Source organism: Esox lucius, chromosome 25 (genome assembly GCF_011004845.1).
Source record: "Esox lucius isolate fEsoLuc1 chromosome 25, fEsoLuc1.pri, whole genome shotgun sequence".
Classification (NCBI taxonomy): Eukaryota; Metazoa; Chordata; class Actinopteri; order Esociformes; family Esocidae; genus Esox; species Esox lucius.
The window spans coordinates 14,453,338-14,469,412 of NC_047593.1; the positions used below are offsets into that span (position 1 = coordinate 14,453,338).

At 44.7% G+C, this 16,075-nt stretch overlaps 1 protein-coding gene across 1 annotated transcript in view; it reads right to left on the bottom strand.

Annotated features, from left to right (window-relative positions):
- The window catches only part of frem3 (Fras1 related extracellular matrix 3), a 34,480-nt gene extending 25,634 nt beyond the window's left edge, over positions 1 to 8,846 (bottom strand). The window contains exons 1-2 of the mRNA XM_029118269.2: positions 3,524 to 8,846; positions 2,925 to 3,014 (exon numbers count right to left, since the gene is read on the bottom strand). Coding sequence (XP_028974102.2) covers positions 2,925 to 3,014; positions 3,524 to 8,561 — 5,128 coding nt within the window. The 5' untranslated portion in view covers positions 8,562 to 8,846. The remainder of the gene's footprint in view (positions 1 to 2,924; positions 3,015 to 3,523) is intronic.
- Between the last annotated feature and the right edge of the window lie 7,229 nt (positions 8,847 to 16,075).

Sequence of the window (16,075 nt, forward strand, 5' to 3'; positions counted from 1 at the left end):
GCAGTGTTTCTCAACCCTGCTCCTGGACGCCCCCCTGCCCTGCGCGTTTTAGATCCCCCCCCTGCCCTGCACGCTTTGATCCCCCACTTCCCCAACATACCTGATGTAGCTCATGAGGGACTTGATAATGAGCTGGTCATTTGAATCAGGTGTTACAGGGCAGAGAGAGACCTAAAGCATGCAGGAGCATGGTTGAGAAACACTGATAAAGGTTACACTAATGCTACGCTATGCTATTCCCACATGACTGCATTCCCTGAAGCTAAGGGAAGAGCACGAAGTCGCGTGAAAGAAAAATGCTTGCTAACCATTTGACTACCGACCCCCTGGGGAAACATCCTTTCTGTCTCTTTCCCTTTTACCAACATAAAGCTATTTATGACACGTTGTTTCAACATGGCAATAAAACTCTAAAAGAGACAACAGACCCATTTTAACAATTCTCTAGATGAATTACACACAATTGTAAAATCTATTTAGCGGGCTTAGGGCATAAATAGTCCTTGTTCTTTGCTTTTTTTTCCACGGTCTCCTCTGTGGAAAACATTTGAGCTATAGAATCTAGAACATCTAACAGTGTTTTGTGAGATGAATACAAAAACCAAACATCTTTTATGTGCAGATTCACTAACAACAGAATGCTGTGACGACGTGTTCCTACATGCCAGTAAAACACTTGTGGGCCACTCTACCTTTATTTGATCTCCTTCTGTGTGTGTGTGTGTGTGTGTGTGTGTGTGTGTGTGTGTGTGTGTGCGTGCGCGCACGCGTGTGTGTGTGTGTGTGTGTGTGTGCGTGTGCGTGCGCGCACGCGTGTGTGTGTGTGTGCTGTCAGGGTCATTTCCTACCAGGCCTGACCGCCCGGCACATGAGAACCGTACTCAGACAGAAACAAAGACACGTCAGCCAGATGGTGGAGAGCCAGACGCGCACCTGGTTCAGATGCTGCCTGGAATCCTCGACAGAGCAGGGGGGATGCGAGACACTACAAACAGTCCACCGATGGGCTAATTGAAGCCCTTGTGTCCCCTTCCTGTTGTAGCCTCAATTACAGACAGACCCACTCAACAGCCCTGAGAAACAAACCACTAATACCCATTAAGGGCATTCTGTCTGAGAGAGCGACAGCTATTTATGGCTGTCTAGAATTCAGTTTTTTTCCTTTGCTGGGTCAGATCTAGTGTCCTCCACCAAAACATGTGGACACTTATAGCAAATAATGTTTTATACTTGCATTGAAAAACACAAACGATTAGGGAAACATGTCTCGTTATTTACCCAAACGCTGTGTGTTTCAACTGCGATCGCACAACAGAAGAATACCTGGTAGCTCAATACCTTCAATTACATGCCAACATCCTTTCTCCTGTCCATTCTCGGTCCCAACGAGAGAGCTAATTACAGGGAGTGAGGGTTAACGCGAAGAGGAGATAACTTTGGTGAAAACCACCAGGAGGAATTTATAAAAAAGTCTGTGAGGGCATGACACCAAAAACCATCCCCAGCCAATGATCCAGATGATGATGATGATGATATCGCGCTAGCTGGTACCTCAAACCAGCATAATTATAGCCCAAACTTTCCTTACAGTGTATCATGATGGATTGCATTTCAAAACCTCAGAATGTGTTAAGCATTTACAGCTGATTTTAAAATAGCAAAGCATTCCCCCCACCCCCAAATGTTATATTTAGTTGCTTTGCATTCACTTCGCATTTGCTATATATGTATGTTTATATAATTATCTGTGATGCAGTTTAATTATGTCCTTCGCGGGACGTTACAAGAGAACCACACTGAAATGACAACTAAAATAAAAATATATCAGTTAAAAAACTACGGCCTGTGATGCCCACGTGTTTAGAAATACTGAATTATAACTCGAAAGCATATTTTACGCTGTACGAGCAAAATAAACAGAATCTACAGGATTATCACTGTAGAAAGGCAAATTGTGTGGATTGTTACGCAATCCAGGTATGGGACGGGTTCATATGACATCAGACCAAATGTGAATTTTTTAAGAGAATATAAATACACACAGCTACTGAAATCTAAAGCGTCCCAAGCAAAGGATCCCTAGAGAAGGGAGGAAATGGATCTGGCTGCAACATGCAGAAGACCTTATTGGATGGTGATGACGCGTCAAACAGAAAATAGATGCACAAAAATAAACAGAAGCACTTATTTTTCTCACTTTTTCCTAATTATTATTATAAAAATGTTCAGCATGAAACTTTGTCAAGCGTTTCTGTTCCACCAACCTAAAAACGCGCAAATCATGTCAAAAGCTTGAGGCTTACAAAAAAACTGCTGTTCAAAATCAGTAGCTTCCTCTCCACGCACATATGTTAACACTGTTCTCAATAATCCAGTATTGATTTACATAACAACAGACGTATGGTATGATGAATACTCGGAATGTCTTAGAGCCATTGAAGATGGCGAACTCGGTTTCATGGTGTCACTTCAAACACTGAATGAAACAGGACAAAAACAACAAGGGGGGGGGGGGCATTGTTCATGACACAATAAAGGTCAGAGCTTTTTTGATGCTGGGCATTCCACCACTTTTGCCCCCTCACACACCCACAGACACTGTTTGGACTTTGTCCCCACCTGACCCCTTCCGCCTCTTTTTTAACCCTCCTTCAAACCTGCCACCCTCAGTAGGGGCGAGGAGAGGCGAGGGGCGTGGAGCTGTCAGTTAGCACCAACTACCTCCAAGCCTTTGTGATGCAAACACTCAGGAGATTGGCAGAGAGGGAAAAAAAAAAATGCTTCAATCTCAGAGAACCCCTAAATCTTGAAAACAGTCTATATAGCCTAGAGGAATGGCTACCAGCCACATGAGATTAGTCTGCAGTAATCATCACTACAGTGTGAGTAGGTTTGATGTTCAGAGATTATAAAGAGGGTCTCACCGTTATCTTCGATGGTGAAGTAGAAGATGTCACTTGTAGCATTACTCCCATCAAGCAGGACATAGCAGATCTTCATTTCGTCTATATCGGCTGACCACATCAAAGGGTTGAGAGGCAATATCAGTAAGACAATCTCTACATTCTTTACAACAACTGTGAGGATTACTCCACTTTTACCTGAGTGTCAGTTACGGCCCACAGGCGTCACTTTGGATCATGTCAAAAAAGGCATTTTAATGCTAATTGTCACAAGAGTGTGAATGCTGATGTTATTGAAAGTATATAACTTCAGTAAGAGCATGGAACTGATTTGATCGGTTGTTTCCTACATATATACACACACACACATACACACAGCTCTGGAAAAAATTAAGAGACCACAGCACCTTTTTCTTACCTTTCCAAAAATGTTGAAAAGGAAGGTTTTGAGTGAAGAACAGAAGGGTTAAAATAAAGGGACCCCTGCAAATTGAACGCTTCTGTTCCTCAATCAAAACCTTTCAACATTTTGGGGAAAGAAAGAAAAAGGTGCCCTAGCCTCTTAATTTTTTCTGGAGCTGTGTATATATTATATATTTAACAGTAAGTTGTAGAATTACCTTGAGTGAATGCCTTGATGCTATCATTGCCCAACTCAATGTTCATGATGAAGCCGTGCAGCGGGGCCTCGACCACAGAGTACTTGAGAACTTTGTGAGGGCTGTCTCTGTCCTCCGACTTCAACACCTTGCTGGTGATCAGAAAGCCCAGGTGGCCGGCGTGCAGAACCCTCAGGGAGGGAGCGGCCTTGTTGACGACGATCTGAGGGACGCCGTTGTCAATGGTGCTGATGTGAATGGTCATCATCTGAGGCTTACGCGTCTCATACACGGTGTCGGGGAAGACGTAGAAGTCGCTGTGCGTGCCGTCGGTGACCGTAAACGAGAAACTGTCCTCGTTGGTCTCGGTACCATCGTGCTTGTAGGTGATGAGGTTCTCGTTCAGGTCCTGCTTGGTGAAGGTATTTATCGGCTGGGTGCCGTTGAACAGCAGCTGGCCGTGAACGGGTACCTGCGTGACCACAAAGCGCAGTAGGTTGTCTGGCGTGTCACGGTCCTCCGCGGTTAACTCAAACGGGGTGATCAGCTTGTTCTCGCCTTCCCCCAAGAGCAACTTGTGGACGGTCAGGACAGGTTTCTTGTTGTCCACATCCGTGATGGACACCCTGAAGGTGCGGAAGACCGGGTTGTAGCCATCAGTCACCTCAAACTCAAAGCTGTCCATCTTCATCTCATCGTCAGAGGTGTGGATGTAGTAGATCTTGTTGCCGGCCAGCTGGAGCTGGGTGAAGGTAGAGATAGGTACACCGGGGAGGTCAGTGCATTCGAGGTGACCTCTGCTAGGGGCACGTGTGATGCTAAAGCTGAGGAACTCATCCGGGCTGTTGATGTCGGTGGTGCTCAGCAGGTCAGTGGTGAGGGTCACTTTGCCACCCTCTCTTAGGGTCACGCCTTTATTGATGACATCAGGGAACACCATATCGATGCTTCCAATGTTAATGTAAAAGTACCGGTCGATTAGGGGATTGATGCCATCAGTAACGTCAAACTTTAACAGGTCGCGAACGCCCTCCTGGCCCGTGTGCACATACTGAATCAGGTTTTTGTCAACTTCGTCTTGGGTGAAGTTCATGTTCAGGGTAATGTTGCCCACAACGTCTCCAAACTTAGTGATTCGTTGAAGATAGCCTTGGGTTGGACCATAGCGTATAATGTAGACTAGCTCTTTGTCTTCTGAATCCAGATCCGTAGCCTTCAGAACCCTGTTATTAATTATTTTGGTTTCTCCAATCTCAACCTCTAGCCCATCATTGATGGCCATCCTTGGTGTCTCATCATCGACAGGAATCACCATAATCAGAATTTCCTTCTCAACTGTGTATTTCCCGTCGGTGAGCCTGACTTTAAAGCTATCCTCTTTTGTCTCAGAATCGTCATGTTCGTAAACAATATTGGAGGCCTCCTTGATCTGTTCCAAGGTAAACTTGACAACAGGGACTGTGCCTGTCGTAAGCTGCTGCACTATTTTGCCATGCTTGGGGTTCTTTATGATCTCAAACTTCAAATCGTCTCCTGGAATGTCCGCATCTGCTGCATTCAGAATAGGTGTGTCGATGACTAGACTCATGCCTTCCATCACAACAAACTCACGGATGAAGATCTCTGGTTTTTCATCGTTGGCGGGGATGATGACAATGGGAAAGAAGTGGCGCTCAGAAAAATTAACGCCATCGGAGCAACGGAAAGTGAACCTGTCCTCCACAGGCTCCACCCCTTTGTGGATGCTCTGAACATAGTAGATATGGCCAAGGAATACATCTTTGAAGCTAAACGCGGTGATGGCGGTGCCTGCTCTGGATTTCTCAGAACCTGGCGCTGGTGAGATATTCTCCACATAACCAGATGTTGGTTGGACAATGATAGTGCATAGGATGTCATCGCTGTCTGTGTCCAAGTCCTCAGCCTGAATGTGATCCAGGGTGATGACATTTTTTTCCCCTTCAATCACGACAAACTGCTCACCGACATTGACAATGGGTGGGATGCTGTCGACGGGCAGGATGGTCACCAGCACCCGGACTCCCTGGACCTTGTTGCCCCCAACCACCCATTCATCTGACATGTCAGAGATGGTGAGGTTGAAGGAGTCATGCTCTTTGAAGGATCCGATCTCACCACTGGTATGTGCATATACCACAAGGCCGTTAATGATGTCCTGTTGGGTGAACCTCTCCGAACGGGCGCCATTCACCAGGATCTCACCAAGCCTGGGGGGCTCCTCAACGATGAAGGTCAGCATCAGGTCGTCAGTGTCTTCGTCGCGGCCCTGGATGACGTTGCTGGTAATTTCCGTCGCTCCATTTTCCAGGACGTCAATGGAGGCTCCGAGGAGACCGGCAGGGAGCATTATAGTGGGGGTCTCATCATCAACCGGGTTAATGGTGATCTTGATGATGATCGGTACGTCGTGGAAGCCGTCGCTGACGTCTAACTTTATGACGTCACTGAGGGATTCTTCCCCGCTATGAATATAGGCCAGACGGCTATTTTCTATGTCCTCAAGGATGAATGTCTCACTGTTTGACATGTCGATTCCTAAATACTGCAACTGCCCATAGCGGGGAACCTGGATCACAGTGAATATAATATTTTCATCTTCTGTGTCCTGGTCGGTGGCATCGAGCTCTTTCTTAGTTATGATGTATGCATTTCTTTCCTGACAAGTGAAACCAGTGTTGGTGATGAAGGGGGGCTTGTTGTCAACGGGCTGTAGGAAAATAGTGAATAATCCATCAGCTGAATTTCCAGCAGTGTCCTCCACTGTGAATGCGAACTGAAGGACTTTTGGAGTGATGCCCAGTTCCAGGTCCGGGGGTCTATAGGCAACTTTGTGGTGGTTGACCTGGGCCTGTGTGAACTCAATGATCATTTTGTCAGGGCTGTCGGTTAAAGCAATATAACCTAGGACAATGGGGTTGTTCTCATCTGTGTCAGTGGGGGGCTTGGTGATGGTGTATTTCAGATCTCTGTCATCAGAGTCCAGATCGGTGTAACGCAAAAACAGCTTCTTGAAATGGGTCAGCTCGTACTCTTGCACTGTTATGTGAAGCGTGGTCCCTGGGTATAGCTCTGGAGGAAGGTCATCCACCGGGTGGATTTTAATGGTGAACGTATGCTCACCTGACTGGTTGGGTGGGTCATTGTCATCTCGGACGCGGAACGCAAAATGATCAATCACGGTGGTAGTACTGTGAGGCCCGGTGTGGCGATAGAAGAGCTTCCCGTCCAGAATATCCTGCTGGAACCACTCAGTCACAACCCGTTCAAACATCTCATCTGTCTCACTAAACTTCCAGAGGGAAGGGTCAGTGGGAGGCTCAGCTTGTCTGAGGAGAAGCTCCCCCACAGTGGAGTGAGGGGCCTCGAGGAGGAATTTAATAGTAGAGTCCTCTGAGTCTATATCTGTGGCACTCAGAATAAAGGGGGAAATCTGCATGATTTCATTCTTGAAAAGCACCAGGCCAGTGTTTGCATTGATAATAGGGGGTTCATCATCAGTGGGAGCTATGGTGATAGGGAACAAAAACTCAACCTCATTGCTGCCATCGGTCATTCTGAAAATGATGTTGTCGCTGTAGGTGTCGCTGCCATCATGTTGGTACACCACAATACCACTATCTAAATCAGCAGGTGTGAAGAATTTCCTCCGTGAGCCGAGCACCGTCAGCTCCCCGTGCTTCAAGCCGTCCACCACTGTGATTTTCACATCATCAAGGTTATCTTCATCACTGATCTCTAAGTTCTGAGAGCTGGAGAGAGATCTAGACTGGCCCTCAAACAAAAGCTGCCCTGTGTTCTTAGTTGCTACAGGAGCCAAGGTATTCATAGGTTTCACCACAATCATGAAGGCAAAGGTATCAGAGACGGCGCCCTCGGTATCTATGATTTCAAACTCGAGTTGGAAAATCCGTTCTACTTCTGAATCTTCCGATGGAGGCTTATAGGCTATCTTCAAATCTTTTATGTCTCTCTGATAGAATGAGGTTATGGGCAGATTCTGATCATCAGTACTGATTATGTAACCTTGCTGATGGCCAAGCGGGGAGGTGATGTTAAAGATTAAATCATCTGGATCTGATTCGACGTCCTCTGCAGCCAACATGTCACTTGTGACAGCTGTCATCACAAACTGATCAATCTCCATCATCATCATAGCAACAAAACTAGGCTTCGGAGGTGTGTTTTCTGTGCCCTCTTTGATTCTAACCATAATCTGGAAATGCTCCTGCATGATGACGTTTCCCTCATTATCCTGCATCTCCACCAACATGGGGATATAGTCTCTGTTTGGGGAGTTGGTGGTGGATGTGTGCTTGTAGCGAATGCCTTGCTTAAGAAACTCATCACAGTCCATCATCTGGCCATTGGTGTAATTGTTCAAAAGGGTGCCATACCTGGGGAGACCGCCGGCGCCGACCAGTGTCGCGACCTTGCACTGAGTGACGCCGTCTTCAAAGGAAAATTCCAGGCCCTTTTTGTCGATGGGGTTGCTGTTGCCATTGAGCTTGTCCACAGCCAGCGGCATGTTCCTGGTGAGTATCTCCAGCTGCTGGAAGACCACCTCCACCTCCAACATGAAGGGGATGACCACAGTGTGGGTCTGGGAGTCGTAGCGCAGCTGTAACTTCACCCTGTCCTTACTGGGGCTACGGGAACCAAAATGAGTATATTTCACCTCCTCGCTGCCAAATGAACAGGAGAACTTCTTAGGGCTGAGCATTCCAGGCTTCTGGGCCAGTGGGTCATTCTCCAGGACTGTGACGGAGCAGCGGTCCCCAGGCTGCACTTCTGTAACCAGGTCATTGACAGGGTCCAGGTAAACTGACCTTCCAAAGGGAACACGGAGGCCATTGTTGGCCACAATGATGCTGTCAGCGTTAGGTCCTTGTTGTTGACGATAGAGGAAAGCCGGGTCAAGTTGATGTGGCTCTGCGTCCACGGAGAAAAAGCAAAAGTCCAAAGTGAAAAACAGAAAGAGGCATTTTAACAAATGTGCATGCCCTTTACAAAGTCCAGTCCTTTGCAGACAACCAGCCATATCTGCTGCCAGTTGCCCAGCAACTTTTTTCCTATAACTCAGCAGAAATAAATGTCCTTAAAATTAAATCTCTCCAGGAAAAAAAAGAATGAGGAAAAGTAAACCCCACTGTTGTGGTTAAAAAAAGGTAGATCTTTGGAGTCTTGCTTTCTCTCTCTGCTCAGCGCTCTCTCACACTCTCTGTCCACACACACACACACACACAGGACAAGTGTAGCTGATCCTTTGGGGCTCTGCAGGTAATACTGAGGCAGCAAACGGTGACAGCCCCCCTTCATCCAGACTCCTCCCATTGACAGCTCAGAAGAAAATGCCTCCTGCCCCCAAAAGCTAATTTAAGAAAGCACATTGGACAGGCCCTCTAGTACCCCTGCCTATCCTCCCTGAACTCCACCTCCTTCTCCACACCGCAGCCCCCCCCCCCCTTAGCTCAGCCTACGCTGTCTCACCCTTCTTCTTTTATCCCCCAACAAACAAACTAACACCCATACCCCCTTTTCAAAACATACTTAAATCATAATTTAAAGAACTCCAAATATGTTGTGTACTTTTTCTGATAGAACTGGTTTTAACGTGCCTTTTTTCGAAAAGCCTGAAACATAATACAGACAACATGGCATAGTTCTTTACCCTTAAGCGTGTTTTACAATAACAAACTGTTTGTTTCTCTTCATTAGTTCTTAGCCTATACATATTGATGTTGGACCTCATTACAGGTTTTCAATTAGTATTAGATTAAGGAAAATCTGATTTTGATGATTACTGTAAACCCTATTTTCGATTAAAAAACTAATGCTGATGAAGAGGTTCAAGGACAGTTACAAGTACAGCATCTTCTTATCACATACGTTTTCCTCCAGCAATAACTCCAAAGCGAAAACAATATGCATTTACCCAATTGGTCAAATAGTGTGTGCTTTAGGTGGCACAGTAACGCAACCCATTCATTTTAGTTCCACTTTGAAGTTTGTGCTGTGCTTCGATATATCATCAGCGACCATCATTGTAATTTCACAGAGTGCTTCATGTGAATAATGGGCTCATTCAGAAGCGCAGGGTCCAATGCTAATGAACCACAGCCTGACAGACAGGCTACCAGAGAATACCCAAAGCCAAAGTCAGTGACTTATCTCCTATTCCTCACCTCAATTCTATTCCTGTTTCGAGGGGGTCTAGTGATCCCCACACCAAAACCCCTCCCATCATTGGGGTGAGCAAGTTTCTATTCTATTTTTCGGTGCTGAGAGGATATGCTGCACAATTACGTTTGTAACAGGGGTTCTCAACACACAGCCTGGGGACCCTGCTGGTTTTCCATTGCCCCGAGACTCGGAGTTGATGACCACTATGTAAACAGTAAAACAGTTTGTCATCTAACGCAGCAAAAGATAGAAAAGAAACTGGTTAACATCTTAAATTGATTAGAATATTGTCATACAAAGCATTCACGTGTAAAACAGAACAGAACACAACCCGAGGCAGATAGTAAGTACAGTATAGCCTTCTACAGACTCTTTTAGCATAATTAAATACAAGAGGTTTTCTTTGATAAGATGAGCCACTGTTGAACTATAATCTTGATCACTGGGACATAGAAATTCATATTAGTATTGGAGGATTGCTTGCTACTATTTGCGAAATGCATGATTAGCCTGGTCTTTCCACTTCAACTGTACATACTGGCAACAACTTACATGAGCGACACAAAATGGCAGCAGACATTCGGAGCAACAGAACCAAATACTCAATGAGGTCAATGTAACTTGTGTGTTCTGCTCACGAGGAGGTTTATGATCCGTTCTCGGGGTCTGTGCCCTTTGGGGTCAAGTCTTTGGGACAACCTGGCACCAAAGTCTCCTTGTTCACACACTGGGAACCACCCAGCTGGCCCCATAGGACAGGTGGGGTGACATTTACCCCATAACACTGACCTCACACCCTAACAACCCCACCCCCCATTCTACACCCCCGAATAGGCCTATATTAATTCACGTATATTAATCAGGCCTGGATCCCAAAGACCAACAGTCTAGTAGGCTACACAGCTTAATAAGATTACGTGAATTTAACAGGCAGCTAAGTGGCAGCTGACACTGTATTTCACGTTACAGTAGGGATGTACTCGAGGATAAAAGCACGTCAACTCCGCTTACACAGCTTTATATTTGTGAAAGAGCGTTTACTCACCTTTATTTAATTACCGTTGACCCACTTTTTGTTCCGTTCCCAGCGCAGCTAAAACCTACGATGGCCAACGTTGTTGACCTAAATTCTAGTCGTGCCAACCTCTAGGCGAACGTTTCGAATCATGGGTCAGGTGTGGTCGTGGTCGCCTACGCACGCGTTGCTGCGTGCACTACCCAAACTGATTTTTATCAAATGACCTCAGTCAGGACAGTTAATAAAAACCTCTGGCTCAGAAAAGCCCTGGCAATTAACTAAATCAACGCTGCAGAGATGCGAGACATAAGGAACTTTATTAAACGTCAAGCAACTCCTGCGTCTGTTTTGGAAAAAGAAAGGTGGTCAAATTGTATGTAAAATAGTGGTTGACATTTCAGTCAACGTTAGTTGCAATAGCTACCCAGACAACGCTTTAGTTCAATGAATTAGCTGTGGTAACGTTGCTAGATAGCTATAGTGTTAGCCGCTGGCAACATAAATAGGCAGTCGCCGTGTTAAGTCCCACAACGGGCAGGTGAGACTGAATGCCCCGTTAACTGGTAAACTGGCTAGCTATATAATCCTACAAATATAATGCCAGGCCACTATAAATTCTCCCTACTGTAGCCCAGATTGCTGAAGTACTGTCTGTAGATGGGCTGAGCTGTTCTGGTAAAACCTCACTAGGGCCTATACGTAATATATTTTATCTATTTAATAAGTCATTTAATTCACTGCAGTGAATTACAAAACAATTATAATTCTCACAAATAAAAACATGATTTCAAACTTTGCTTTACAGAGAGTAGTGAGACAGACTGGACAAGGAACAGTGCTGATGAAGATTGCAATGCAGGAAGAGGAGAGAGGTTTGTGCTTTGTTAGTGGAATTAATAGATTATTCTGACAAAAAAAGGCCTACCTATGTTTGCCTTATCCATTGAAGTTGGTAAAGGAAGTGTAGTCAAATGCTTACATTTTCAAACTTTGCTTCACAGAGAGTAGCTGCGTATAGATTGAATATTGGTTGTTTCTGATTTTATGTGACAGTTGTATACATTTATCAATTGTTTATTATCACGTACTTTATAATCTTCACATACCATATTTGCCGTGCAGCCCATATGAGATAATAAACATTTAAAAAGATAACACCTTTCAAATTGGACATTGTAAAATTGGTGTCTGGTCCAAATGAACTACTTTGGGAAGGAAGGCCTGATGTGGATTTTGTGTAATTTATAGAAAATTACTCTACGACTTCCCTGTTAATAGACTTGCATGACAAGCAATTCAATTATACAATTTAGAAAAGTTTTGGTTTGTATCAATGATTGTTCATCTTTCACACGGAGGAATTAATAGTTTACCCACATTTGCCTCACCACTAAATAACTGATTAGGGTTTCAAGTACTGTGCCAGGACAAATAGGAAGGAAGGGTTTGTATTCTACAATATTTTACTGTATTTATATGGGATTCATGGAAGCAGGTTGTCCATGTTACAACATATTAATTTAAATATACTTTGTGTTTTCTATCACTTGAACAGAAGCAAAAACACACAGTGTTTAGTAAATTTCTGATATGTTGTAGTTGTATGGCAACTCAAACTCTTTGACCTCCAGCAAATGGCACGCCATACCTGTAGAGTACATTTCTGTAATGAAAAAATTTACAATATAATCCGATTGGTTCCAGAAACCGATCAGAAAGCAAATGGGTAAGCAAATTGGACATTGGCTTTGATTCTCTGATTGCTTTGAGACAAATTGGTGACTACTAATTTTGGTACAACACCCCTCGTTTCAAATTCAGCACAAACTACTTCAGTTGAAGTAGTCCCCAACTCAATGATGTAGCAATGATAACCTGTGGAGAATATCAGTTTCACTCAAATATTACTTGACTTCAGTATTGTAGAGGAGGTTTTGAATCCACCTATTGAACTCAGTAGATGATGGACCATGGTCCTGCTATATTTATAAAAGCACTGGATGACCTTTCCTACAAATGATTCCTATAAAGTCCAAATATATCCTTTGCGGTGGGCTGTCACCGGCATCAGATTTAAACCCCTGCCATGATGGAAACCCCCTTGAGGACCTCTCCCCTCATCCTGTGATGCGATACACGATCTTGGTATCTAAGGAAGCAGCAAGGCCTTCCGCATTCTCTCATCCCATGCTACTGTTCGAGATTTCTGTCATGTCTATCATATCTTCCCATCTAAACTAAGATTGGATGACAGCGAGGATGAAGGATCGCTGGGTTATCTAGGCGCGTCATGATGAAACATCATGGCCCAGAGAGAAATTGAGCGGTCAGATCGGGGAGAGGGAGAGGTAATGTCTGAATTTGCCCTCAATATGGTGTGGAGCAAGATCATATTAAATGTTTGAAACGTACTGACTGGTGATTAAATAACGTGCATGATTAAGCTATTACAATGGGGCCTTGGGTCAAAAGGTAGCAAAAATGCAAGTCATTTATCATGATAAGTAGTGTGTATTCAAAAAGTGCAAGTACCACAACTGGTGAATATGAAATTGGCCTACCATATATTTTGGCCATTTCGACAGCTAAATATATCTGTTCTGTCACTGAATTGAAATGGAATTTTACTAACTCAAACATGTGTTGGGGACAGATCTCCCCACGAAGACAGAAATCAGTACAATAGGTTGTTTCAATGGTGGAAGTGGGGCTTGCATTTGAAACAGGCTGAATGCTCTAAGTTGACATTTGGCCAAGGTTTGTGCTGACCCCTACCCTAAACATCAACCGTAACCCTTAATCTAACCCTCACCTTAACCCATACTTAAACCTTTTCTAATTAATTGATTGAGGCTTTTGGCCTCTCAATAGTCGGCCAAAAGCATCAATTTCCGCCTTCAGGGCAGATCTCCATCCCAACTCCCATTGAATCCCTTTCTGACAAAATGTGTTGAGCATATTTAAAAGTATTTTATCTAGATAGTCAGCCCTGGACATTCATTGTTTTTTATATCAGAGTGGAGGACACAGTATATTTATAAAGGGGCCTATTGGACAATGCATGGATAAGTTATAGGTGGGCAGCTGAACTTCATACCTTCAGTCACGACTACATAAATAAATGCCCGTAGGCTACTGTTTATTGGGAGATGCGTTTTGGACAACACTGCCTGGCACTTAGCAACCCCCTCCACATGCCAAACGTCCCTTAACGTGTGCAGAATACCCAGCATGCCGCTCATTCTGAATCTTGGGCCTTTTATTACATCCCTCAAATAAGACCAACGGTAGTAGGTCTAGTTATTTTTTTCCGATGGTTTAAATAGCGATTTGGGTTTTGCTCCAAGCTGGATAGAATTTCCTGTGGCTTAAGCCGCCATCTCATATTTAATATCGGACCATAACATTGTTCCCTTGGTTGATTGTTACGTAGAAAGTGCTTGCATTAGCTGCCTAATGAGTGGCTTTGCTAATACAGTAAAAGTTGTTAGCCTAGCATTAGCCTTTGAGTCACAGTATGGTAACAGTCTTTGAGTTGTCAGGGTTTGACTCATTAGCTTGGATGTACTGGGCTTGTTGTTTTAGGTTCCTGTTCCCTTAAGGCCATGCTGTTGGTCTTGGGTAAACAGAGAGAGGATGGGCCGAAGCCAGGTCATTTAGTCTCACCTGCCTGTTCTGGGACTTAACACGGTGACAGCCCATTTATGACCCATGATGGATGGAGAACAAAGCCGAAGAATATCCTCAAATCCCCCTCTTTCCTGCTGAGAACTGATCTGGAATTCCTGCTGTCTGGAATGGGTTTGACTTTGCACTCAGTTGTTCTTTTCACCAAGGTGAAGTTTCATAAGATACCTGGGTGAGTCTTATATGAGTCCTGCTTTCTGGTAAAACAACCCATTTTCCTTGTATCTTGCACATTTTCCCATCCAATTTTCTCATTACCCTCAGTGGATTTTATCCCTCAAAAAGTAGAATCGTCTTCGTCCATGTGCTGAAACGCCACATCATCTTCAAGGCAATTTGGTCGTATCTGTTCACACCTTGTTTTCGGGCATTCTCAGTATATCTCCCTTGAACATCTCATAACTTCTACATCCTACACATTTTGGTGTTGATGAACGGCTAGGTCCAGCTGCGCACACAGCCATTATGGACATATGTCACTGCCGATGTGTCTGCCTGCCTGTCTGTCAGTACTGAAGAACAGTGAAAAGGGGGAGTAATGTTACTGTTGGAAGACATGCCATTCTTTTAATAGGGCACCCAGTGCTCACCAAGCCATGCTCCTTCAAAGAAACTGTGCTAACAGGCTACAGTTTGTTGTGTCAATACACTAGTAACTTGTTGTGACAGAATTAGCTACGGTTCTGCGCCCAAGTGAGCAAGCCTGTCCAAAGTGACGAAAACCTAATTGCAAATTTTCAGCACCTGCCTATAAATTCAGTTGCTTTATACTAGGCTCTTGGTCATAGAATATCCTTCTTTAGCGGGCTCTGGGGCTTTCAAATGGAAAAGCTGGAGATGTAGTCCACATGACAGTCATGTCCTGTGATGTTAACGTGGTCCAGGGGTGAACAAACCCTTCTGAACTGATGCCTGAGGCATCCAGAAGGGAAGAGTCAATAGAGAACGGGAGAGTACAGTTGCTGTAGAGAGAAATGTTTTCTTAGTTGCGGATGGCGTGTCCCTGAACACGACAGAGATACACACTCTTGACCTGACAAAACCGTCACCGCCGCGACTTTCTCCTTTTGCTTTCACACCGTGAAGCTAGCATCTGAGTCGTCCGGCTCGTCTGTAAATATGTACAGCTTAAAAATAGGAGATACTAAGAAGCCCCTTTAATACATTTGGATGCGGTTCAGTTCAGGGAGGGGCTGGGCTGGGAGGAGAAGGGTAGTATTGTATTCTGCCTCACTTGGCACGTTGGCTCTAGGCCCCCATTACTGTGGTCGGGTTTGAAAGATTTAAGCCAGGATTCCAGTGCCTCTCCTGCCGTCACTGCCTTGCCACAAGGCCCGACGCAGCATTTATGTTTAACGGTGGATTAAGAAAACACACATCCAGTTCACTGGCATGTGGCGCTGGTGTGCCGGTGTCACCGTGCAGAACAGAACTGAAGCCCTGGAGACAAGCTTCATATAGAACCTGGGAAAGGCCCTGGCCTACCATAGTCATTTATGGACATGAATCGCATACGACCGACTGCACACTGTCTGGGATTAAAAGCTCACCTCAAAATGTTTGAGGAGTCACACAAGGCCGAAGGAGTTCACACTGAAGGAGTCCAGATGCAGTGCTGGATGGTCTTCATCATCGGCCCGTCGTCATTTCAGTTAGCAGCGATAATT